This window comes from Lonchura striata, chromosome 7 (assembly GCF_046129695.1).
Source record: "Lonchura striata isolate bLonStr1 chromosome 7, bLonStr1.mat, whole genome shotgun sequence".
Lineage (NCBI taxonomy): Eukaryota > Metazoa > Chordata > Aves > Passeriformes > Estrildidae > Lonchura > Lonchura striata.
The window spans coordinates 17439324-17465087 of NC_134609.1; the positions used below are offsets into that span (position 1 = coordinate 17439324).

General features: G+C 36.4%; 1 protein-coding gene across 1 annotated transcript in view; it reads right to left on the reverse strand.

Annotated features, from left to right (window-relative positions):
• BTAF1 (B-TFIID TATA-box binding protein associated factor 1) overlaps positions 1 to 25764 on the reverse strand; it is a 42429-nt gene that overhangs the window by 8928 nt on the left and 7737 nt on the right. The window contains exons 2-25 of the mRNA XM_021536465.3: positions 24391 to 24514; positions 23223 to 23337; positions 20744 to 20890; positions 18804 to 18967; positions 18374 to 18510; positions 17609 to 17720; positions 16261 to 16329; positions 13958 to 14047; positions 11860 to 11955; positions 11440 to 11616; positions 10786 to 10926; positions 10541 to 10665; positions 9367 to 9487; positions 9186 to 9290; positions 8803 to 8952; positions 8069 to 8211; positions 7729 to 7903; positions 7051 to 7254; positions 5727 to 6153; positions 4872 to 5062; positions 3799 to 3952; positions 3600 to 3709; positions 2084 to 2285; positions 1543 to 1691 (exon numbers count right to left, since the gene is read on the reverse strand). Coding sequence (XP_021392140.2) covers positions 1543 to 1691; positions 2084 to 2285; positions 3600 to 3709; positions 3799 to 3952; positions 4872 to 5062; positions 5727 to 6153; positions 7051 to 7254; positions 7729 to 7903; positions 8069 to 8211; positions 8803 to 8952; positions 9186 to 9290; positions 9367 to 9487; positions 10541 to 10665; positions 10786 to 10926; positions 11440 to 11616; positions 11860 to 11955; positions 13958 to 14047; positions 16261 to 16329; positions 17609 to 17720; positions 18374 to 18510; positions 18804 to 18967; positions 20744 to 20890; positions 23223 to 23337; positions 24391 to 24514 — 3628 coding nt within the window. The remainder of the gene's footprint in view (positions 1 to 1542; positions 1692 to 2083; positions 2286 to 3599; positions 3710 to 3798; positions 3953 to 4871; positions 5063 to 5726; positions 6154 to 7050; positions 7255 to 7728; positions 7904 to 8068; positions 8212 to 8802; positions 8953 to 9185; positions 9291 to 9366; positions 9488 to 10540; positions 10666 to 10785; positions 10927 to 11439; positions 11617 to 11859; positions 11956 to 13957; positions 14048 to 16260; positions 16330 to 17608; positions 17721 to 18373; positions 18511 to 18803; positions 18968 to 20743; positions 20891 to 23222; positions 23338 to 24390; positions 24515 to 25764) is intronic.

Consider the following 25764-nt stretch of genomic DNA (forward strand, 5'->3'; position numbering starts at 1 on the left):
GTTAGTAAGGAAGGGGATGTTAGTAATGTCCCATATGATATTGAAGCACACACAGAGACAGCAGCCTCCTGGTTCAAAATGCTCTGCCTACACTCCCTTTGAGAACTTACCTGCAGTATGAACACTATGGCAGGTAATTTGGTTCAAATATGTTGTCAGCTTGCAGCAGAATTGCTTATGAATACAAGTTTGATAAAGTTGAACCATTTATCTTACAAACCTTCTTTCAATCATACTTTCATTTTTATGGTTGCAGCAATAATCAATTTGAGCATAAAGATGCAGGAAACAGAGCACATTTAAGTTTCCCCAACTCACTCACAATGCTATTAATTTATTGTTAAATAAAATACTGTTCCATGACAAGACTTTTCTCTCACTATTAATGTGCTTCACTCTATGCTTACATATTTAATATAGTTCAATATGTGATACTGAACTTAACCAGAAAGGGAAATTTGAAGGCACTTCTTCCATAACTATGGAAAAGAAATATGAAGTGATCATGCATATGCATGCAATTAATAAAAACAAGTACAGTATGTTTTAAGAAATTCTCACTAAACTTTATTAAAATAGCTTTAACCCGCCCCCAAGCCCTAAGCTATGTGTATTCCACAGGACTGTGTTTCAGATGCATATGAAGAAGGGCCCTGGTGCAAATGGCACTGCAATGAACATGCTATGAATTAAGTTCTTTGCTCGCTTTCAACTTGTCAAACATCTCAGTGTAAGCACACAAAGTAAGTGTGCTCCTGTTAAGGCAGATCACTAGTTATCAGATTCTAAAATTTTATTATGCTAAATTAAAAAGTGAAAGAACAAAAAATGTATTAAGCTGTCAATTGTCTTTCATTATTGCTGTGGAAATTCTAAACTGTCTTCTATTACCATCTGGTGGTCACATTAAGCTACTTAGAAGTATTGCAGTCCTTGATGCATAACATCAGAATTTGCGTGAGGTATGCAAATTGTAGCAGGAGTGAAAGACTGAAGCAGATCTGTACTGATTAAACACTACTGCATCATAATATACAATATTTTGCCTAAATATGTAGGGTGGTGCTTTTTGATTTTAGAAACTAGTAATAAGTGACCCTACTTATTCCCACACTATTTCTATTACTGTTATTTTTGATGGCTTTTAAACCAGTATTGCTTTTTGCATTTCTCTTGACAACATATTCAGCAACACACATACCCAAGGAGAGTGCACATAGAACACCTAAAACTTTTAAACCCAAACTAAGAAAAGCAGCATTACACACAAAATCTACCACTTAATTTTATGTATACAGCTGACATGAGCATCCTATAAAGAAAAATTTTATTTTAACATTAAATTAGAAAATTGCTAGCACATTGTCTAATTTTGTTCATTTTACTTAAAAAGGGCACATCATCTATTTTCTGATATAGACTCAACACCTATAAACCCAGTTACTCATTCAGCATTTAATAAGCCAGAAGCCTGGACTTTGCAGCTGGTGAGAGTGGACACAGGACAGTTCACATATCCATATATTTACAGCTCAAGCTTACCTCAAGAGGCATCAGTCTGATCAGTGTGGCAAAGCACTGAGTGGCCATAAAACGTACACTGTTTGTCTGATCACTCATCCTACCCAGAACTGGAACCACTAGAAGAACAATGTATGGGACAATACCAACATCCAGCTGCTCCATTACACCTGGAGTGGTTATTAAGGAAATAGTTTTTAGCAGTTCAGGTTTGTCTGACAAGTCTACATCCAGGAGATTTCACACTCAGTAAGAGCCATTAATTAATTGTTACACTCACATGAATGAATTCTAGTAACAAAGCAATACAGAAGCAGGGAAATCTGATCTACCCAATTATATTTAGCTAGCAAAGAGCATGGTTTGAAAAAGTGAATTACCTCCATCAACACATCACTTGGTAGATAAAATAACGGCAATGGAAATGAAAGTTTCCTCTGTTTCTTTCCACAGCAGAAAGATCAGCTTAGTATTTTATTTCATTCCTCCTCCCATTTTTGTTCACCCAAATGAAACAACAGTAAAGAAGTTTCTGCATTTTTGAATACCCAAGCAAGGATACATGCAAGTGCTTCAATTGCACCCTCCTGTTTGGTGTTGTCGTCTATTGCTCCCAGCCACGGCAGAACTTTCTCTAGAAAGATATTCATTGTTTCCATGGTTGCTATTTTGCTCATAACACCCACACAACGGGAAGCCATGTGTCTCACAGCAGTGCTGGGATGTTGAAGGCACATGTAAAGATGAGGCAAATGCTGTATTAACTGAATAAAACAAAAAGGTGTGGGGATTAAAGGTTAATATTAATTATAAAAAAATAAGTGATCCTTTTTTGAACTACAGAGTCTTTTAAAGTAATTTAAGAATGCTTAAAATGATATAATTGTTTGCAACTAATTTGCAAGATATAATTAAAACAAAAAAAATTATTTCAGAAGAAAAAGGCAATTTGAACTTTGAACGTGTATTACTCCTCAGTGCAGATAAAATTCAGAGTAACAAAATATTCAGTATTTCAGTCAAAATCAAAATTAATGAAGCCCTTAATTAGCAAGGAAGTGTTTCACACCAAAAATAGAGAACTAAATACCCAGAACTTTTTATTAAAGAGAAAATAATTATTTCTTAAATACCGATATTCAGATTTAAGAATTCCTTCCAGCTAGCAAATATATCCTAGACTCATTCCCTTTGTGTTTAGGCAGATTAATTACTCATGTTGGGAATCTCAATAATTCTGTGTGACAAAGAGGACACCCAGAAGGAAATCTGCATCTCCTCAGCAGGGTATACATCTGTGTCTTTGGTGTGTGCATGTGTCTTCATTTTAATCAGTGCAGATACACTTTTGTATCAGATACCTAAACAGATGGTCAGGTTTTTCCTAGCATGAAAGTCCCTAAATATTGGCTTTGATGAACCAAGTTCAGCCTCTTTGACTTTCTACAAACTTTTTTTAAACTGCATACAGTATTAGCACCACCAAAAGAATCTACACAATAACTACATACCACATTTATGTGTATATATATAAAATGCCCGTACTAAAAAAGTCTTTCAGTTGGCCACACAGTTCTGCATAACCACATTTTTATCTGTATTTTCATAACAAACAGAAGGCATCATATTACCAGTCTGTTCTCCAGATTTAGGAACTACAGAGTTAGAATAAAGCAGAGCAGAGATGCTGATTCCAATGTAACACAACAACATAAATATTATCATAACTCAAACATGGGACACAATCTTGATTAGGACCTCCTCAAAAAAAGGGTAGGCCAAGGCTAAACTTTTAGGTAGCTGTTTGCTTTTGTGGTTTATTCTACGACCTGCATAAACGACAGAATTTAACATCCCACAGAATAAAGGGGAAAGAACAGCTTTAAAATGGCACATCTTGACTGCTGGAAGCTATGTGTTCAGTTTATCAAGACTAGGACAAAGGACTTAGAGAACACACAGGCTAGTGAGTGACTAAAACACCATTTGAGCAAAATCAGAAAAGCATCTTAAAAAGAAAAGAACACTTAAACCACTAGCAAGAAAGAGACTAAGTGTTTCATACAAAAGCCAATTACCAGAGGATGTAGCTGAGTGTCCATTGAAGCTGCTGTTGTTTCAAAAACCTGCAAGGAATTCACCAGCTCCTGGGCAGGAGCATCTCCTTTCTCCAGCAATGCCTTTCGGTCTGGTAAAAACAGAAAGGTGCTCAGTTTAAGACTGACATACCGACTCCAGCCTGCCACCCCTCCCAGCTCAAAGCAGAAGTGTAATTACCAAAATTATTTATGTGAATGTTGTTCCTTAACGAACCAACCATAGCATCCCAGAGATGTGGCAATCCTGTTGCCATTTCAGCACCAAAATGTTTCGCTATAGTAGATAAGGCAAATTCAGCTCCTCTTCTCTGTACAACATAAGGTTTCTGAGCCTAGAATTAAACAATTCAAAGTAGCAAGGTTAGATACACTTAATAACGATTATTGTCATGGGTGACATTACATAGGCATTCAATTCTGATTGTGTTTATAGCTACCTACAACACATTAATGAATAGATTTTTTTCCCCAAGTTATTTCCTCTATTCTTTAGATACATGTAAAAAACCAAAAATCTATGTAGCCAATTATGTAAAGTCTATAAATTTGAGATTGGGCCTTTGCTGATGCAGATCCATTTAAACAAGATGCTTCCAAGTGGTTCTGGTTCCAGAACCTCAGATATGGCCAATACAGTGATACCAAGAACAGTACTATACTAGAAAACTTACAATACTTGATTTGTTATTTATCCCCCTTCTCTTGCTCCCATCCTCTTTGGCAAGCAGAAGTTATTAAAGACACTAATAATTAAGAACAAATTCCACAACACTATTTAGAAGTTCACAGTCCTGACTAGAATCTTATTAAAGCATGCTGAAATTTGAAATTAATGAAAGGGAAGAGTTTAGGACATCAAGTATGGAAGTCACACACACATGCTGTTTTACACAATCATATTTCAATTGCTGGTTTTAATGCTTCAGAGGCATCCACCAGGCACTGAGTTGGACCAACACTAGCACAGTTTGTATCCTCTTGTGTTTGTTCCCCCCATTGTGGAAATCCATCTGCATGAACTTATACTGGATATTCATATTCTATAGTAAATACAATATTTCAGGAGTTATTAATGTTCTTAATGTCAAACATTTAAAACATCAACCATAAGCTGCTTGCATCACAAAACCTCCTGTTTTGTGATGCAAAACCCTTGCCATCCCTACTGCAATGGTGTCAACTCCAGTGAATTCAAAGTAATGGAAAGGAGGGGTAGATGTGAAGCTACAAATTCAAGCTTTTGAAATGTACCTCATCAAGCTCTGTTGGAATGCTTCCACTGCTGCCTGTGGGGAGATCTGCAATAGGGGCTTTTGGAGCTTTTGGAGTAGGACCTCGCCGACTTGTGATGGCAAAAGCAGCTTTCTGATGTCTGTACAGTGTAATTATGCCCCTGTGCTTAGTAACTGTGTGCTGCATCCCATCTTTATCAGAGTTGGGCCCTAAAAAAAAAGGGAGAACAGCTGAGAACAATTTAAGCTGCAGTTTAACACATAGGAGGAAGTGAGAGCTACCTACAAGTCATCTGCTGATTGTGCTTTAAAAAACCTGTAATTTTTTCCATCCTTGAGGAAGATGGAGCTTCTGTACAAAGAGCTACTGTGCTAGGACCACATTATAGACTCTGAATGAGATATGTGAAAACTACCAGAAATTATAATTCAGGAAGAACACAGGTAACACATATGCTATCTTGAACACATGAACACATTATGTTCTAAAGTTCCAACCAATTTATGTTCTGTGTCCTTTAAAACAGTTCAATATTTCTGTCATGATACAGTAAAAGATGCCATCAGTATCTTCGCATTTGTTGACGTTTCCATTTATACTAGAGCTTCATTTTCAATCAGATATGAATGTTATTTTATTCTGAGATAAAGGAGAACACATTCATTAATAAAGAGTAGAACATACAATAGTCAAACCTTAAAGACATAAAACAATACACATTAGTTGCACACAGGTTAAAATATATAAACAGAATCATTATTAATAAATACTAAGATGCTGGCATTTTAAAAATTAGTGGAAACAAGCCTCATTCAAATACTCATTTCAACAGCTCAGACATATTAAGAATCCTGGCAGTCTCAGATGTCATACCTTTTGAGTTTTCATGGCTACTCTGAGGCTGTGCAGGACATGCTGCCAGTGGGGTAAGATGTGGATCCACACACAGGGAGTTGCAGAGATTTTTTACAATCTTTGAGTTGGGACAAGGAGACCTTGTTGTACACTGCTGAAGTAACTTTGCTATACATGAAGCCACATAGTTTTGTATGAGTGTATTCTCTTCTTTTTTGATAGCTTCCATTAAGGGTTTTATAACAGGATTAAGTTTTTCTGGAAGTTGCTGCAAGTTCACAACTGCACATGCAGCAAAGGTATGGACTCGCAGATGCAACACTTGCCATTCTTGATTTGTTTCTGTAACAGTCATTTGGACTTGCTGCCTTTTACTGTCCAACTGTTGCAGAACTTTGGGATTCAAAGTGAAGGATGATGTCACCTCATTGAAAACAGAAGTAACCTAAGAAAAAGGAAAAAAGGAATTAAAAATCTGTTTCATTGACTATAAAACAAGATATCTTCATTGTACAACATGAGTCACTTGAGCACATATCACTGTCTCCATATTCCCAGTAAATAACAGGAAATGCTCCAAAACGTATTTCTGGGAATCCTGAACTGCAGATCAAAGAGAAATCAGGTGTATCATAAACACGTAAAGCCTAGATTCCCAAAGGTACAAGAACAGTTTCATGTACTCCAAAAAATTTGGATTGTCCCATATCTGCTGGTTCTACCTAGATATTCTGGAAATATGTATGCATGTAACAGTTTAGCAAATAAGAATGTGAATACAATAATCCAGAAAGGTTGTGCAAGGTCCTGTACACTAACAAGTTGTTTCTCAGCTGATTTTCTTTTGAGGAAAGAGACTAGGATAAAAATCTAAGAAAAAAGCACAACAAAGTAGATGCAGAACCTTCCATATCCTTTCCCACTCACATATCGTTGACTATTGTTGCTTAAATCTTTCACTGGAAAAAGATTAAAAAAAGATTAAAATGTCAGGGGCAAGGTGGGAGAAGGTCTAGAATTTACATAGTCTATTTACAATTCTTCTGACAATGGTTTTGAAGCCTGCTTTGTTTTCTTGTGTGTACATTCCAATAGTGAATCCACACCTGGAATCAGAACACTCAGTTTGGTTCTCCCATTAAGTATGTACCTTGCATTGCATTTGATTTTTTGTAAAGACACATCAGGGGAAACAGTAAGAATCTTTACACAATCTTATTCCTGAGATATGCAAAGATCACCACATTATTTCTGCAAGTTACTGTCTATGTAATAATTATGCTGAAGGTGTATTTCAAGGCAAGAACAGATTTGGAGGAAATGCAGGCATGCCTCTACTTACCAGCTCATTAGCTTGATCTATTGTAAATACACTGCAGTTTACTCTGTTTCCAATGTCAATGTGCGAATCAGCTAGCAATGAGATGAGTTGTTTACATTCATTTTGCATTCGTGTAAAAGGAACAGCAATTTCATCATAATAGAGATGCTCAGAAAGGACTCCAAGTAAACGAGGTTGAACACAAATAGCCACAGTTGTACACTCCTGTAACAGAAAAACAAAATTTGCATTTCTGAATAATCACAGTTTCTTTTGTTCAGTCTTGGACAGCTCAATCTAGCTATAAAAATCCAGTTTTTAGAGGGACTATTAACATTCATAACCAAGAATATTAAAGATAAAGGATTAGGAACAAAAAGTCTGCCACTAAAAATGATACTGAGTAGATAAAAGACAATCATCTTAAAAGGAATCACTGGCCTTCAATAAAGGTATCTTGAGAATAGATTTATTTGTAGAAAAAATGTGATCATATTTACTGACTCATAGTTCTGACAGCTGGCATTTATCTACTGAGTCCTGTATTCCTCCATTGTCTAACAATCAAGATTTTGGTATTTAGATCTATAAACACCATTTTAGCTTAACTCCGAAATCTTATTTCAAGCTAAGTACCACACAACAAGCAATGGGTTGAGATAGTAAGTAAAATATATTTTTCCTGCAGAAACATCCTACCTTTTGCAAGGCTGCCCACTCACAGATTACTAACGCAACACTAATCCTCTGCAAGGCAGATTTTGAATTCAAGTGGAAGAGCAGTAGCTGAGCTAATGATTCAGCTGGCTTTATTTCTTGAGTAACAGTATTTACACCTGGGTCACAAATGCAGCAACAAAGTGCTCCCAGCAACCTAACAAGACGAAAAAGAACAGTCACTTCAATGTTACAATTACTCTGCAATCAGTGATTCAAAATGAAGATGTGAAAATGGTAATTAGATTTTGGCAAAAACACTATGTTATGAAAAAAATACATTGCTTTTATGTATTTTTTTTCATATTTCCAGTAAACTGACTTTGCTGCCATCATCCGAGCACGCATGACAACGTAATCCCTGGTTGCTGGATCTTCTGCAATGCTGTCTGCCCCAGCAATATATTCCTGAATCACTTCCTTATTCTGGGTTTGACCTTGACGCAGTTTAGCACCTGCTTTTTCCTGTGGAATAAAGGAAAGGTTGAAAGTGTGCTTGCAATGATAAGATGAATTCATATTCCATAAAAATACAAATAATCACTGCATCATGGAAAAGTTGGACAAAGACAGAACACTTCTTGGGTAACAGATTTCTTCAAGCAGTCAATACTTGTAAATCATCTCTTCATTAACAGCATTCTGTAGTCCAATTAAATATATGCTACATTCCTTCACTATAATATTAAGGTTAATACTTGACATAGAGCTGATAAACAGACAGAGGAAAAAGTAAAGCTCTCTCAGCATCTTTTCAGAAATAACACAATGCTTTTGGATTTAACTCAGTCCTGCAAGCAGATGGCTTTAGAGCCATGTAAATAAAGACTTTTTATAAAGCATCCACAGAGAACACTACACAGAACTTAATTCTTCATGGATAAGCTGACAAGAACCCTTTTCCTCTGTGGAATTGAGGCTTGTAAGACAAGTTTACATTCAGAACTATAGAAAGGCACCACTACGCCCCTCTAACGTCTTTAGAACATGTTTTATACAAAGCTAAGCAATTTCCCGCTTTCCTCAGAACAGTCAGTGAGACCACATTTCACTTACTTTGGACCTGGTTTTTACTTCTAGCAACATGTTTAAGTCAATAGGCAAATGAGATGGCTGCATCATTAAGCAGAGCCAGGCTCCCATCCATGGACAAGCAGCTGCAACAACATACTGTACAGATGCTTTGTTTAACAGTTCCAGCCACACCTTGGGAAAGAATCACAGTAGAAATCATGATAAATTTGTACCTGGTCTACATAAGATCATACACATGCTGAGAAACCACAGGAACACTCTCATTTGCTCTACAGTAAAGCATCACACAGAGCAATTGCGAAGTATTTAACATTAGCCACTATTCTTCATCTGCACAAAAGCACAGAGGATTTGAAAGAGAGGGATACACAGGCACTACATCCAGGAGAAAGTAATGCAAATACCTTGTGAATAAGATCCAGAATTTCTTGGTTGCTTTCTAAGATACAAAACTGAAATATGTGCCTCAACATGTCTTGCAGAATTGGAGTCAGCCATGTTGAAGAACTCTGAAACAAGGATATCATATGACCAAGTATATTCCAATGAGCATCACAGTATGACATTAATAACTCTAATTCTTACCTGGTCTTGGGTAGACAACAGTGTGAATAATGTTTCCAGTGCTGCTTTTCGCACAGAAGATATCGTGTGATGCAAGAACGGCCACACACGTGGGACCAAAACTGTCAGGGATTGCTGGATACTACAGGAGAGGGAGAGAAAGAGCCAGTGTCAGGAATAAAAACACACATGCACAAAGAGCTAAGTTAATTTTGTTTATTCTCATTTTATCCAAAAGAAAGCTTTAAGAAAAGAAAGTATTGCATATACTTGGGGATTTTAAGTGAAGGATTAAATCACCACAGCTTATACATTTAAAATAGTTTGAGCTGATAGCTTTTTTCAGGAAAATACTGGTTTGTGTTTTTTAAAACTGGTATAGAGAACTAGTCAATTTAAGCATGTATTTTTGGCATGTTTTTTCCCCAGATTACATGTTAGGCTTCGTTCAACTGTTTAGAAAAAATAAGGGGCTGTTTCTGTTCTGAAGTTTATGTTGAGCATTTATGACTTTACAAATAATTTAAAACAATCTTGCATCTTTTTTGCATGAACTGGCATATCAACTGATGCAACTGGCATACCAGCTGATGCAACTGGCATACCAGCTGATGCAAGTAGTACATGCTGAATTAAAGACTGCATTAGTAAGAAAACTCCATTCTTTATTTTATATTTACCAACTTCAACAGTGCTAATCATATATGATGAGAAAAGGTAGATACTGTACACATTTGATATAAGTGCAGATACTGTCAGTTTACAGTTTTTCATGTGTACTATGAAAAATTTAACATACTAAGATGCAGTTCCTTTAAATTTGTCAGAGTCTCAGAGAGACAGCAACTAGGCAGTGTCATCAACCAGTCGGAATTACTGGTCGTACTATCAATGTGAATTTATGTTTATAGCTTATTTCAGAACTGTTCCAATACCAAAGTTCTACAGGGAAAAAAATCACATATTAACAATGCCTAATACAATTCTTAGTTCCTTTGTTGCATTTCAGTAACATAATCAGAAGAGAAGCACTGTCATAGCCTTCACTTCACGGAAAAACCAGAACAGAAATAAAATACTGAGTTAAATTAATCATCTCCTTGGTACACAATACAAAAGAAACCAATAATTCCAATTTGACAGTAAGTGGACACTCAGACCTGGAATACTGAAGCAAAACGAATTGAAAAGTTACCTGCATTTGCGGACCTGAGGGTAAGTCAGAAGGGATGAAAGAAGGATCATGATACTGTTTGTGGAAGCTGTCAGGTCATCCAACTCCAGAAGTGCATCCCACAAGGTATTAAGGATAAAAGGCACCTACACAAATAAGCAGAGGGGGGTTATCATTAAAAAAACAAAAAACAATGAAACCAGTGCTGCCTTTAAGTATTATCTTCTTCACTTAGACCAAAAATGAACCTAAAATAGTTCAGTCACCTTCTGAGATTGAAGTTGGACCAGGCTTTCCACTACTGGTACCAAAGATGCTGCAGCAACAGCTCGGACATCATCATCCAGATCTTGCAGACCTTCAATGATCGCAGGCAACACTTTAGGCAACAAAGTGTTGATCATGTCCTGCCAAAAAGACCAAAAGCATTTTTAAACCAAAGATTATAAAGATACAATCAATTAAGATGTACTCTGCGTGTGTGAAAGAACCTGCTTGTTTCAAAAGGATGGTACAGGTCCAACATTGTAATCTAAATATTTTAAGTTACCATTCATGAAACCAAACATAGGTTATACATTTAATGAACTGTAAATCAGCTCAGTTTTGGTACAAACAAAGCTCAGTGTCCGCAGAATACCACCACAGATAGCCTAAGCTTCTCTGCTCTGTTACCTTACAAATGAGAGTATCACCATGACCAGGCAGGCATATCTTCTATTTCTAATGTTTTCTGCAAGCACAGCTTGCACTATATACTTGTAGCATGGCTATAAATGTGTAGTCACACACCTCAACCCACAGGACTGCACTGCAAGCAAGCTTGCTTTATCACACCTAGCTACTATCATCCACATCCTCTACTTTGAGCAGAGATTTTTGATCCAAAGTTCTCAACAATTTGTCATGAGGGTTATTACCTGACGTACTGCCAAAGCATACTTTATTCCTAGGAGACCACCATGTCTCACTTCCCACTGTTCCTGTGTGAGCAGCTTCAGGAGAACATCCACAGTTTTATGAACACCAGTTTCATTCATGTGTTTCAATACTACTCCCAAAGTCTGAGCACAAGTCTCACGTACAGGTGCCACTACCTAGGAAAAAGTAAACAGTGAAACAGATACTTCTTTATGAAATTTGACTTAAGAGTCAAATGACCAAACTGCTATACAAACAAGGTGAAGCTCATGTATCAGCTACCTTATAACAAGCATCTGTAAGGAGTTCTAAGGGGCACATGCAGTAGCACTACACAAGGCACAGCCAAGCTGCTGCAATGTTATCTCCTGCAGAAGCCTGCTGATCTATCTGTTCATGCAAAGGTAACTTAAACTTACTTCATCTGAAACAAAGTCTCCAAATCTGTCTAGTGCAAACACACAAAGAAGTCTAATAACCAAGTCTTCTAGCCACTCCTGATGCTGCTGAATCATCTGTATGAAAAGAGAAATTGAACACCTTGACTACATTTATTCATGAAGCATTTCTGATGTGTTTACTTAGCTACAATCTGTAAAAGACATGACAGCAAATGTTCACATTGACTCAATATAGTTCTCTTGCAGACACAGTCCAGGCCAAGTAGTCAGCACTAATTAAACTCAGATTATTATAAACATAATAACTTGGATGTTTTCTCCTCTAAAAACACAATACTTTAATCAAAAGGCTAATGTCCTGCTTTCAGTTGGGACAGAGTTAGGTTTTTTCTCAGTAGCTGGTACAGTGCTGTGTTCTGGAGTCAGTGGAAGAATAATGGTGATACCACACTGATGATTTGGTTGCTGCTACATTATGCTGACCTAAGTCAAAACTTTCTGAATGTCTCATGCTCTGCCAGTGAGGGTGTACACAAAAAGAGAGCAAGCATATCTGGGATAAGTGAAAAAGGGACATTCCACACCACAGAATGTCATGTCTAGTATATAAACTGGGGGAGGTATCCAGAAGGAGCCGAGTAGTGCTTAGGGCTGGGCTGGGCATTGATCAGAGGGTGGTAAGCAATAATACTGTGCAGCACTTGTTTTTCTTGGATTTTAATTATCTCTCTCCTTTTCACTACTGTTATTACTGTTACTACAATTAGTACTAACATTACAATATTTTACTTTGTTTCAATTATGAAACTGTTGCTTTCTCAACCCATGAATTTTGCTTCTTTCCTGATGGTGCCCTAACCCTCCCCATAACCGCCAAAGTGGGGAATGAGAGAGACTGTGATGCTTCCTTGCCTGCTGGAGCTGAAACACAACAGCTTGAGACCATCTTGTAAGGTGGACAATTTATTCCTACACAGCACAAACAGCAACAAATCCTAGGCAAGTCAATTAATATGCTGGAAGCATATTTACAAGTCAAGAAACTCTAAAGCAGTATTTCATTGTGGGAGACCCAGTGAAATGAACTTTCTTTTCAGTCCCATCTCCTTCAGATTTACCAAAGCTCACCTTGAAGTTTTGGTCTCTGCTAGAGATCAATAAATCTAACTTTCTGTCTCAGAGCAGAAGTTCCATAAAGAAAACTGCTCAGGCATCATCTTTCTTATCTCTACTATGTGCCTACTAGGTCACCACTTCACTTGCGAACTACCTTTTTAATGAACAAAACTCAAAGCATATTTTGGATTTCATATTCCCATACATGCCAAAAAATTATACCCAGCATAGGGCATATACAGCAGGCTTTGAAGCTAGCTGGAGTACACACATTTTCCGCAAGTAGTTAACAAATGGTTTAAAGTATTTTATGATTGCAGATTGTGTTATTACCCACCCAGCCATCTCCATGGAACAAACACTACTCTACAGGGAAGCAAGGAGACAGAAGTTTTTGCTTTCCCTATTTACAAAGTATGCCGAAGTACACTGATTTACATCTCATTCTTCAACTCTCTAAGTCACAAGCTCTTCCAGCTGCTTCTTCAGCAGGTGAGTCAGTAGGAATCTGGATGAAATTCACTATTAGTAAACAAGCTATTACTGTCAGGATATTTTTAAAAAATTGTTCTCCTTTTAAAAAGACTATTTTAATTCCTTTTCTTATTATAAAGAGAGCAGGTTGGTAGAGTCCTCTTACTATTTAAGCAAGTAGAGTTAGATAGTCTGAGACACTGTACCAGAGTAACACAATCAACTTGTCAATTTTGTTCCAGTACAGTCTTACCAGGACTTGAAAACAGTATATTCTAATATGGAAGCTAATTTTTAATAACTTTATACACAACCAACACAATGGCTAATAATACTGTAGTACTGGGTTCTGCATTGACCTTTAAAAACAATGTTTTGTCAGTGCATACGGTGATGTCATCCAGGTGATTCTGAGCAGAAAAGTCTTTATACTCCCCCACATCACAGACCTATTACAAAGTATTTTAAGAAGTCTCTTTTCTAAACTTCATTTAAAAATATTAAGTCTACATGACTGGAAACTTACCTCCTCTAAAGAGCTATCTCCCATTTTACCACCACTTTTCCCATGAGCTTTAAGTATCTCTCTCAGTCCAGTACCTGCACCATGTCGAACCTAAAAAAGTGAAATAAAAAGTCAGTTTTTAAATACTAGGCAACAGAAGACAAAACCCAGGCTGGAAAATTAAAATAATACTACTGTATTCTTAAAAGAGATGCTTCAAGAGCTGCAGAACTAGAACTACTTAGACTTGCGGGAATTATTAGATCAAATCACATATTAGAATATTCACCTGTCCAAAAATCAACCTCCTTGTCCCCAAGTATCTGCCAGTTTATGAACAGAAGCAATTAAGAACTGCTTCTATTTTCTAACATGTTATGATATTTGCTGCAATGTAGCCAACATTAATTTACTTTTATCTCACTATCTATATGGCACTAGTTTTCAAAGAGAAGTTTGAAGATATTAATTTTTATTAAGTTTATAAGCTAAAGCAAATCAATATTATTACAGTTCCAAGCACTTCATGTTTAATATTTTATATCACTCTCTGTATCACTTAAAAATAGTTTGGATCCTCACTGAGTATTCTGGAGTCTGCAAAACAAATTTCTGGGAATTTCTATTCTGCATAACTTACAAACCTGCCTTGCTTGACTGGATTTTAGAACTAAATGAACTAACGATATGGGAAAGCAAATTATAGGCACTTGCATGCTCTCACCAAATATGAACAGCTGAACATGTTGAGAAGAGTTCTGGAAATAAAAGAAGACCACTAGAAAAATGTTCTAAAGACACACCTGTTTGGGGTATTTTTGATACCTAATTGGACTAGTAATGGGCTTCTCAAGGAAAGCTCACTCAACAGATATGCAAAGTTGCAAAAGCAGAGTTTTGAACTGGACTCTCATTGAGAGGTCTTTACGTAAGTTGGAAGAGAATTAACACTTTTTTTTAAGAACAGTTCATATACATGCTTGTTGCTAGCAGAAAATTGTTGCATTTCATTTCATGGCAGTAACAGCTAGAACTGAGTACTTGGTAGCTCCTCCCATCATCAGAGTATCTTATATAAAAAACAAACAGATATGTCGCCGTATGTACAGCTCAGTGCCTGCTGTTTAAAGCTAAAAGCAAGCCAATAAAAACCAGCCAGGAAATCTAGTCTTAAAATCCTAATTGTTCATAAACCAACAATTTATTTGATCCAAGATAGCTCATGAGCTAAGTTTTACAAGTCAAAAGAAGGAGACTCTGCTAGTTAATCTCTCAGCTTCTGCAAATACCAACCAGCAAGACACAAATGCATAAAGGCAATACCAATTCATCCTGCCTGACTTTAACAGCCTGTAAGCATGACAAGCAGTCTGAAGTAGTCACCCAGTTAGCTTCTAGACATAGCAAGATGCTGCCAGAGAGCCACTTTAAACAAATTTTGAGGCAGGTTAGCCTGTTTTTCACCCAGAACATACTGTAATGATTGTGTATTGTTCTACTTCCCCATTAAGACATACGTGTCTTACATCAAATGTACTAAAAAAGCCATGAGAACATCTATATACCAGAAGACAAGTGGACCTGGCCTTCAATTGCAAACAGCCTGCTTTCAAATAAGGTGAGGCTTTTTAGCTCAAATACAATGATGTGCCACACAAATATAATGATTCTTTATCTGGGACCAAAATAATTGTGCTGGCTGCATATGATCTATCTCTGTTTCCAAGTTTGAGAGCAAGCTGGCTTCTGCCATACTGACATCACTGAGACTGTGCTACAGATACACATAAGGATGTTAAGAGTTGCTGTTAATATTAACCACTTTGAATCTTGAAAATAAATGGTCTAAGCAACCAAACATATAGTTTTTGTACTTACTAAAGTATTTAGTAACTTTTCTACTAGCACAGCATTAGACAAACATGCCACTGTTGCCAGCAACAGTCACATAATATTCCTCAAAGTCTTGATAAATCCAAGCTTAATTGCTTAATCTTTTTAACCATAGATTGATGTGATTTTATTTTGCTTGAATTTCAATACTCCCAAAATTCTCACTTTCTCACTGACTGCTTTTCATATCTTTCTCACTCTCCACAAGTATACATTACACACGTTTTCCACTCCCCTTTAAATGAGTCTAAAAACCACTTAAATTTGCTAGAAGCAAATTTGTCTTGGCTATGTAATCTGTATGCGCAAATTATTTAAGTTTTGATATCTGGCAAAATTCTCGTAAGTCCCACACATAAAATGTTTATATTTCTGTTGAAGCCCTTTTTAAAAAACTTTTAGCTCCACCTTAAATAGTGCATGTGTCTTACCTCCCAAGAAGGGTTAAACAGATCATTGCACACCTCTTCACAAAAGCTTTCCAGGGGCCATTCATTTGCCTAAATCCATAAAAAATTATTAAGTATGAGATTAAAAAAGAAAGGAATCATGAACACTTCTAATATTGTTGTCTTTGCATACTTAAATGGCATACAAGAAACTCCAAAAGCTTAAGTACTTTTCATTACTGGACAGAATTGAAAAAACAATCTTCTTCCCCAGCTCAGAAACTTCACTGATTAGCACTGGATCTCTAATGAAGTTTATGAAGTTTCTGTTAACAGTATAACTTCTTCTCTATGGGTATTAATTTTGATGATATGGCATTCACCTTTCCTTTAGAAACCATGCTAAAGAAGAAAATTAAGCAGAGTTTCTTATTCTACCCAGTGGCCCTTTAAATTTATGAACTTTGTCTTTAAAGAACATAATGGGTAAGTCTCAGTTTGAAAACACACTAAATAACAAACTTAGGTCAATGAATCCACCAATAAACCGCACCCTTTTCCAAACACATTCCACTTTATGAAAACCAAAGCATATCCACTACCCCAAAATTTTCTACAAGGAAATTGACAAGGCTGTGGAAAGGAATTTTTATTTCCATTAGTATGTTCACATCATCCAATACACAAAGCAACTCAAAGACAGCTAAAATCAGCAGCTATTCAGCCTGTACTTATCATTAATATTTCAGATTAGTTTTCCAACCATTTTTATGCAAATAAAAATTTAATTACTGAACTATGTCTGAAAAACTATTTTTGTAGAACACAGACTTATCTAGATAATCTTCTCAAATAAACTTCTATGTGTCATTTATATTCTGGTTTAACATTTCTTAATTTTTAGCTTTTCAGTCTATTGAAACAAACACAGTTTTTTCCAAGACTAAGGTAGTTGTTTTAATCTTCAACAATTAAATATAGAACTTAATTCTAAATTAAGCCTAATTAAAGTACAGCAAAGATTAAATAAAAATTAGGTAAGCATTTAGATCAAATTATTTGTGGCTCGCTGTAATCCTACCATGTAAATGTTTAGCACAGTTTTCCAGTTTAATACCCAGGTCTGACACCTGTAGCCACCTACTTGTGTTAATTTGGGTCACAAACTGCTACCAAAGGATTAAATGTGTTTTCTTCCTCAATGCTGTAACACAGTTAGAAGGTCACTTGCTTCATTATGTATAAAAGTAAGCTGGCCATGACATTCTTCATTCCACTTCCCTGAATGCTAAATGGACTAAAGAATTTGGGCACATGAAGGAATGTTGTTTCAAATTACTCTGCTAAAAAACAGAACAATCACTCCTGCTAACAGCACAACACATCATACCTCTTCCTGAGCATTTTCTACCAATGTTTTGGAGTCTGTGGCAGGCTGATTGATGACAACATTTGCAACTTTTCTTCTTTTTTCTTCTGGTTCCCCATCAGTGCTATCATTGCTGAGAAGGAGCAAATACATGTTTATGAACTCGAGGTATGCTTTAAGGGAAGTAATTACATCTACAACTTAAGTCTTCAGATACAATAAACTATGGCAAGAATACAAAGCAAAGAGGTTTAACATTGTGAAATATGCAAGTTAGCTGAGTTTACATGTAAAAACAAAAAAATGCAGTGAGGAGACAGCAGAATGCTGTCCCAAATTCATAATCTATCTCAGATTTATTCAAGAAACCCAGCAATTCCTAAATAAGATCAAGAATTTTGTTCATCACTCATTATGAACACAGTAGACACAATAATATGCTACTCTAACTACAGTGAAGAACACATCAGAAAATTGTATCCTAAATTGTCAGTTGTTCATCTTCTTAAAATCCATCATTTTCGTGCTTTATTCTCAAGCCATATTTAATAACAGGGACAAGCCACACATTTCAGCTGTAGCATCCCATTACGTCAAGATGCCTCTGAAGATGGGTCCTCAACAAAGCTCTCCTGGGAACAAGCACTGCATACAAACTTTCCACCATCAGCACAATTAGCACATAAGAGATTTAAGATGCAAAGACTGTAGGAAGTTTCTCAACAGATAAATCAAATCACAATCCCAGCTTAACAGAAATAAAAGGAAACCAGCTCACTATTATACCTCTTCTCATTAGCTTCCACTGCATCTCTGGATCTTTGCTTTGCAAATAGCTTAGCCATTCTTTTGGCTTTATTCTTTTGTCTACTGCTCATACCAGCTCGAAATTCTGAGTCAATTAACTCAGCAGCCTGAAGAGTCTGAAAGAAAAGTTATTCATTGTCAATTCTTCTTATGATGGAAGTCCTGAAAAATTCTCAAACCCACAATGCTCTCACAACTTCTCCAACCCTCCATTTCAAACATTTCAGTAGTTTGACATCTAATAATACTAACAAGCAACTATGGGATGTAAGAACTCAGGACGCCAAAGCACACCACATTAGATGCTAATTGTCTTATTTACGATAGAAATATTATAACCACAGAAGCTCAAATAAAGAAAACCCACTGTATTATTCCTTGCAATCAAATAGCCCAAGGTTTTACCTACAGGTTGTTTGTTTACTAGTAAAACTGAAGAAGGAGAATAGTCCAAATCTTCATCATTGAACAGATCCTCAGTATTCATTCCAATTGCAGCACCCATATCTAAGCCAAGTTTCTTTTGCAGCAGTTTCCTCTGTCGTGCTATCCTCTCTTTAGGATCAATTTCACCTTAAAAAGGGATTATAAAATAAGATGTGTCATATTTCCAACTGGGTATTTCACTAATGACCTGCTCAATGTACATAACAAAGCCAAAATTTACAGGATTAAATTGTACTTGGCTAATACAATGTTCTAAAACACATCACAGATACCCAGGAAGACCTTTTCTGCTACTGTAACTACACAAGTACTTCAACTGTGATCAAGTAAGGTTCATTTTGAAAATTAACAGATGCCACCTCAAGAATGTGTGAAGTTTCAATACTAGCTATAGAACATCTGGACTTCGGGAGCACCTACATTTACATTAAAAATGTAAGATTTTAGCACCCAAGTAGAATAAAACCTCCAAACAACCCAAAATTTGCTGTCAGACTTCACTCTTTACATGCACAGTACAGAAACTAGTCAGGAGGAGGGTTTTTTGTTGCTTTACTTTCTTGGTGTTGTGTTTTTTTGGTTTTTTTTTGATTACCAGCAGAAACTCTCAGGTAGGTAACCAATACAGACACAATTTTGGGGTGTACATCAGGTTAAGTAGTAACTAGTAGTTACAACTGTCTATACCAGTTAAGTTTTTTTAAACTACATTTAGCTGACAAGCAAATACAAGCAAACTCCATTCTTTAAAAAATATTTTTCTTTTATAACATAATTTCAGGAATAATTGTCAAAGACTGCTTATTATAAAGATTAAGTTACATTACGTCCATTCATGTTGTCTACTTTCTTGGAAAGGGAAGTTGCTACAGAACACAGAAGAGAAAGCAGACTGCACATTTTCCTATGAGCTAAAAAAGGCAGCAACTAAAGATTTTTGTTTCATTTGTTTATGTTTTGATATTGAATTTCTTATTTTCATTCTTGAAGTTTTTTATGTGAAATCATGTGACACTGGAATAAATACCAGGCTTCTATGAAATCAAGTGTTGGGTTTCATCAGATGAGGTGAAACCTGTACACCACTTTATTAATCTAGCTTAAAAGATGGCAAGCAATAAATTAGCTACCAGCCTGAAGAGACAGGACACTGCTCAAGTTTCAGCAGCCACAAGTTCTGCTCCTTGATGTTCTGAGTACCCTGCACACAACCCATCACACACAGGGAACAAAGGAATCAGGGCTACACAGTCAGATTCTTATCAATAGCATCACTTAATTTAGTACAGAAACTGGTAGATGTCCTGGAATTAAGAACAGGGAAATACAGTAATAGCAAAAAAAATAGCTTAGATGAAAATAATTCAGTTTGCCATTACACTGACAAAACAACTCTCAGCTAAAAAATTACAGAAAAATATTAGACAAGTCTCTTGAAACAAAAAACATCACACAGGCACTGGTATTTGATCTTCCTACTTTGGCAGTCTTATAACAGTATTTTTCATGCAGTCTTTCTATACTCGGAAACCTTCAAACTTTTAAATAAGCCACATCCTACTTCTGTATGTGGGAACACTGTTTAGGTGAAGAACAAGCAGTGATAGTGCCTGCCCCTTTTAAAAAAGTCTACAGAAATCTTTGATGCTTTTTCAGGTTTCCACCCCTTCTTCCCCATTGTACCACAGTAACACTGTTATGGCAAAAACCCAAAAAACCAATACATCCCTCCTAAAAAACTGCGGTACTTGAGGAAGAAAATACAAACCATATGTTGGGGAATAGTTTCTGTCATTATTCCCTAACATTCTGAGAATCCATGGATGGCTAGGTTCATAGTGCTACCAGAACAAACTTTTTCAAATCAGTAAGCCTTCTTGTCTGCAAGTAAAATATAGATACCTGATTTATCATCTTGTACTTCAAATTCTGCACCAGCAGATCCAAGAAGAGATGCACCATGTTTTAACAACCGACATATATCAAATCTGTCAAAACGCAACCGATCTGTTGAAGGTGAATCCTCATTAGGACTTTCTGAGCCTGGTTCTAGGTAGGAAATAAAAAAAAATATTAAGGACATGATGGAATTTTTGTTCAAAATTCTGGCAGAAGATGAAAGAAAAGCAAGAAATAATATCTCTCCTCCAAAGAATGATCAGACATACAGCATTTTAATTCAAAGTATAAAAGCTCCATTTTCACAAATACAAACTGAAATAGGTCACTAAACATACCTGAAGGAAAAAAATGTTTTTCCCTTGATAAATGTAGCTTTTTAAAATCTTAGACACTGACCTACCACCAGGCCTTCTCTGTACACAAAGGGCCAGCTTACAGTTTTGAACTGTACATGGCTCACAAATAGGATCACAAACACACCAACACTGCTGCATATCCCTACCAGCCAAGCATCCAAAACTGGGAAGCTGGAGAGTGTCTAAACGGTGTGGGAGAAAGGGCTGCAGGCATCTAGCTGTGAGCTGTTCCCAAACAGTACCTTTTCCTTAAACACACAATTAACTTTTCAATTTCATTAATGATCCGATAGGCAGATCTGCCAGAACTGGACAATGCTGTACTCTAAGACTAACAGGTTACATAACTTCCATGTACAAAAGGCATGCTGGAAGTAATCCTTGAGCTAGAGAAGTGAAATGGACTTCTATCCTTGGTAAGATAGAGTATACAGTAGCAGAGTCCCCACCTGTGGTAGAAGGGGTTGAAACTAGATGATCTTTAAGGTTTTTTCCAATTCAAACTATTCTATGATTCTATAACTAAATAATTACATATATGGTTAAATATTAGTCACTGGGAAAGAGAATTGCTCTGAAAAAAAAAATTCAATAACGTGATTATCAATGTCCTTAAAGAGCTGAAACAAGTGGATGGAGGACATCCAGTGAACATAATACATTTAAAAGCTTTTGGCAAGGATTCATATGAAAGAATAAATCAAAAGAACCAGGTTAGCACAGAGCTGGGGAGAACATCCTTTCACAAACTGAAAGACAGAAATCAGTTCTGGAGTCCTCTGGGGCACCAGTCCTTTAACTGATGGAAAAGACATTCACTAATGCACTCTTCTCCAAGCATGCAGGCAACACTAAACTCTTTTGGGTAGCCTGAAATCACAAAGGCACTAAGGAATCCAAGAAGGACTCTCAGAACAGACTAATGGGCAAATAAGCACACAAGGTGTAAATGAATAACCTAAACCATGCCTACACAACACTGCATTCAGTAACAATCTTAGAGGCATTTCTGACAGTTTTCTGTATTCATCTGTTTATTAAGCAGTGAAAGCCACAGCAGACAACAAAGTACTGGATCTCACCAGGAAGGACAGTGATGGCAGGACAAAGCACATAATGTTGTCACTATGTGTAAATTTCAGTACTCAAGAGATGTAGGTAGACTCTGTGGAGTTCTGTGCATCTCAAAGAGGACACAAGTAAGAGAAAGCACAGAGAAATACGAAGTTATTAAAAGACAAAGCAGCTGACTTGTGAGGAAAGACTAAAGAGACTGGAAATCTTCAACATGAAAAGAAGTTGTTGGACGAGAGCAAATATGATGGTTTACAAAAATAAAGACAACAGACAAGGAAGATGCAGAACTTTATCTCAAATTCAAAGCCAACAGAACTGAGAGGCACCACGTGAAACAAATATGAGATCATCTCAAACAGATGCAAGTTTCACTGTTGCTGTTCTAGGGAGTGTGTGTCTGTTTTTAAAAAAGTCAGTGAATTTATGGAACCTGTGCCACAAAGTTGTGAGCATAGACACAGATTTGGACAAAATCACTTAATCCATAATTCAACAATTAAGGAAACTAACATCCCCAACATGATGATTTCAGATGAAAAGAAATAGAACAGACTCGAGCAAACTGCCAATCCACCTCTCTCAGAAAGGTGCTCAGATTAAGGGAACAACAAAGAAAAGAGTTTCTGCAAACTATCATGACAAAGTTGATTGGTTAAACATTTTATCATTTTACTAGTTATTCCTTTTCTTTATAAAATCTTTATGAGGGTACAAAGCACAAGCATTCTGAAAGAAATAAAGGTCAGGTACAACTGATCAGGAGGATCTAAAGCCAAAGAGATTTACTTACAGTCTACTTCACAGAATCATAGAATAGTCTGAGTTGGAAGGGACCCAGAAGGACCATCAAGCGCAGATCTTAAGTGAATGGCCCATACAGGGACTGAACATAGGCATTATTAGCACCCTGCTCCAAACAACTAGCATTCAAATAAGAATCTGTGCTCACAGAAAACCAAATGACAGAGATGCCTTGAAAAGTCTCATATCACAGACAGTTTGCATAAGATAAACAATGAGTTATACACAATTAATTTGAGGAGCACCTTGTTTTGATCTTGGAGTTGGATTCCACTCAGGTACATTTTTCACTATTGCTTCGACAGCCTGGCCAGCCGCAATACGAGTATCCCAATTCGTACTTCTTAAATACACTAACACCTTTAAGGAGAGATGAATAATAAATAAGTATTTGCTTAAAATGTACTTCCAAAAAAATCCATCAGCTGTTATGCTCTATTAAAACACAATTACTTTAATGCTATGGATTAATACAACATTCAAAACAAAAGCACAAAGGACAAAAAAAAACCAAACCAATAAATGTCACCAGCCTTCTCTATATTGCTCACTGCTTAGCAGAACACTTGCCAGAGCGAGACCTTAAGACTTTGTAAGATATATTTAGTCCAATCAGTTAAACTGAAGCTTGATTTCCTCCAGGTACTGAACAAGGCTTGAGACATGTTTTATTTTTTTGGTTGGTTGGTTTCTTGCTGGCTTTTTTTCTACAAGGAAGCATTCAAAATTGATTAACAGACCTTAAAACCCTGAAGTCATTTAACCCAAGAAGAGATAAAACATGGATCACTTGAAGCAATACATGCTCTTCAAAACTAATTTATCACTATGTCACAATCTGGAAAAACCACTTCTTTCTCTGAAAGCAGTTTGATATTCATGATTCCTTGGCCACTCTGTTGATAACATCAATTGTGGTGAGAGCATCTGTTCAGTAAGAACAGAACTGAGGTCACTGAGCCATCTCCAGCTGTCAGATATGGACTATTTTTGGTGGTTTTACTAGACTTGATCAGTTTGAAGTCTCAAGCTAACGGAAAACTCTTCCCAATTTTCAGCCCTTTCAAAGACATGCAGCCTCGGACTTTTTTAATGTTTTATCACACAAGTGATAATCTTTAAAGGCAAGTGCAGAAATCTTTGTAATGCAGTAGAGCTTCTCTTTACAGAAAAAGGTCTGAACTTACAGCAAATGATGAATATCAATATTGAATGCTAAGTGAAACCTCACTAACAATCATTTCAGAAGCTGACAGAACAGTACCTGCAACAGAAGCAGCCCCTAATTTTCTTCATTCTCTTGCTTTTGAAAAAACCAAGACCACAATGCATTTTCTTCTTCCCACAGAAGCACACCCCTTTAAACTATATTTATTCTCACCATTACAGTACTATGGAAAAACATATGCTTACTTTAGATAAGAGATTATTCAGTTCATGAGGATGCAGTTTCACTACTTCCCCAAGTTGCTGTGCAGCTGCTTTTCTTGTTACAGGTGTTGTACCAGTGTCCAGTAAAATAAAGAGACGATCAAGCCTAAATGTGATTGACAAAAACCAAAAAGTTATGCTATTCATAGCTCAGCTGTCCATTTCTATTAATATTCCCCCACATTTTTCAGTTTATATAACTCAAAGAGAAGAGATGTCTGCCTGAAGACTGTCAGTTGGCAGGGTGAATAATGTACTATTTTTCTAATACTAAGCATAGCTGTTCTAAAAGCACATTTAATTCGGTAACAAAAGAAGAGTAATTGTGAGAAATGCTAGTTTTAAAAAATCTTCAGTTACAATAAAAAAATCCTGTATTACTACTGTGATAGAACATTTTCAATCTTGAAACATAAATATGTTGTGAGTGATCATTATATTCTATTTGACAGAAAAAGCAGAGGGCTCATCTGCTCCTATTATGCATTATCACTTCTATTGACAACACAGCTTGTTATCTGTAACACCAAACTCTGCTTCTCCAGGACAACAAATTTTTACTTTTCACGTCTTTTCCCCCTAATTACGTGGAATACATAAAACAAAACCTCTTGTATTTACAGCTTGGAAGTCATCTGATGCTTCTGGTCTTCCCACAAAATACAGGGATTTAACCAGCATATCTGTTTCCACTGTAACTCTGTATTTAGTGAAAGACTCAAATCATCTCTTTGTAGAACAATAAATTTCTTTCTTGTTACTGTGAGAAATAAAGTATATCTTTGTGTATATATTCACATAGCTATCTAGATACTCAAATCCATGACTGAAGTATTCATTATTCCCTCCACTATCAGTGGGTTGATCAGAACTCTCTAATGAGTGCCAAGTTTATGCTTTAGTTATTGGCCAGTATGAGATTATTATGAATAAGAATCTAGAACCTGTTCAAACAGTGCAATTAAAATTGTTCATTCCAGACTTATCATAAAAATACTCCTCCAAGAACTGCAACAGTACAAAACCAGACCTTACACAGCAGTGAAGCTCACCTAGACCAGCCTGGCAGAATAAAGATATAGATATCCTGGACAACTGTCTTCATAAACACACATCCTTAGTTTGAGCACACACAGGAAAGGACAAATGCCTTGTCCTGTTAGTCTGTTGCTACTAATTACATTTCATGTAAATTGCCTCTGACATTAGTTCCAACAATGTAAAAAGAACATTAAAAAATCCACCAAAACCTCTTTCCAACATCACTGCATTTTCTATTTTCTTTGGCATGCTTAAACTGCACTTAATCCTGAGTATATCTTAATGGGCCACAACAAAATAGGAACTACAGTGCAG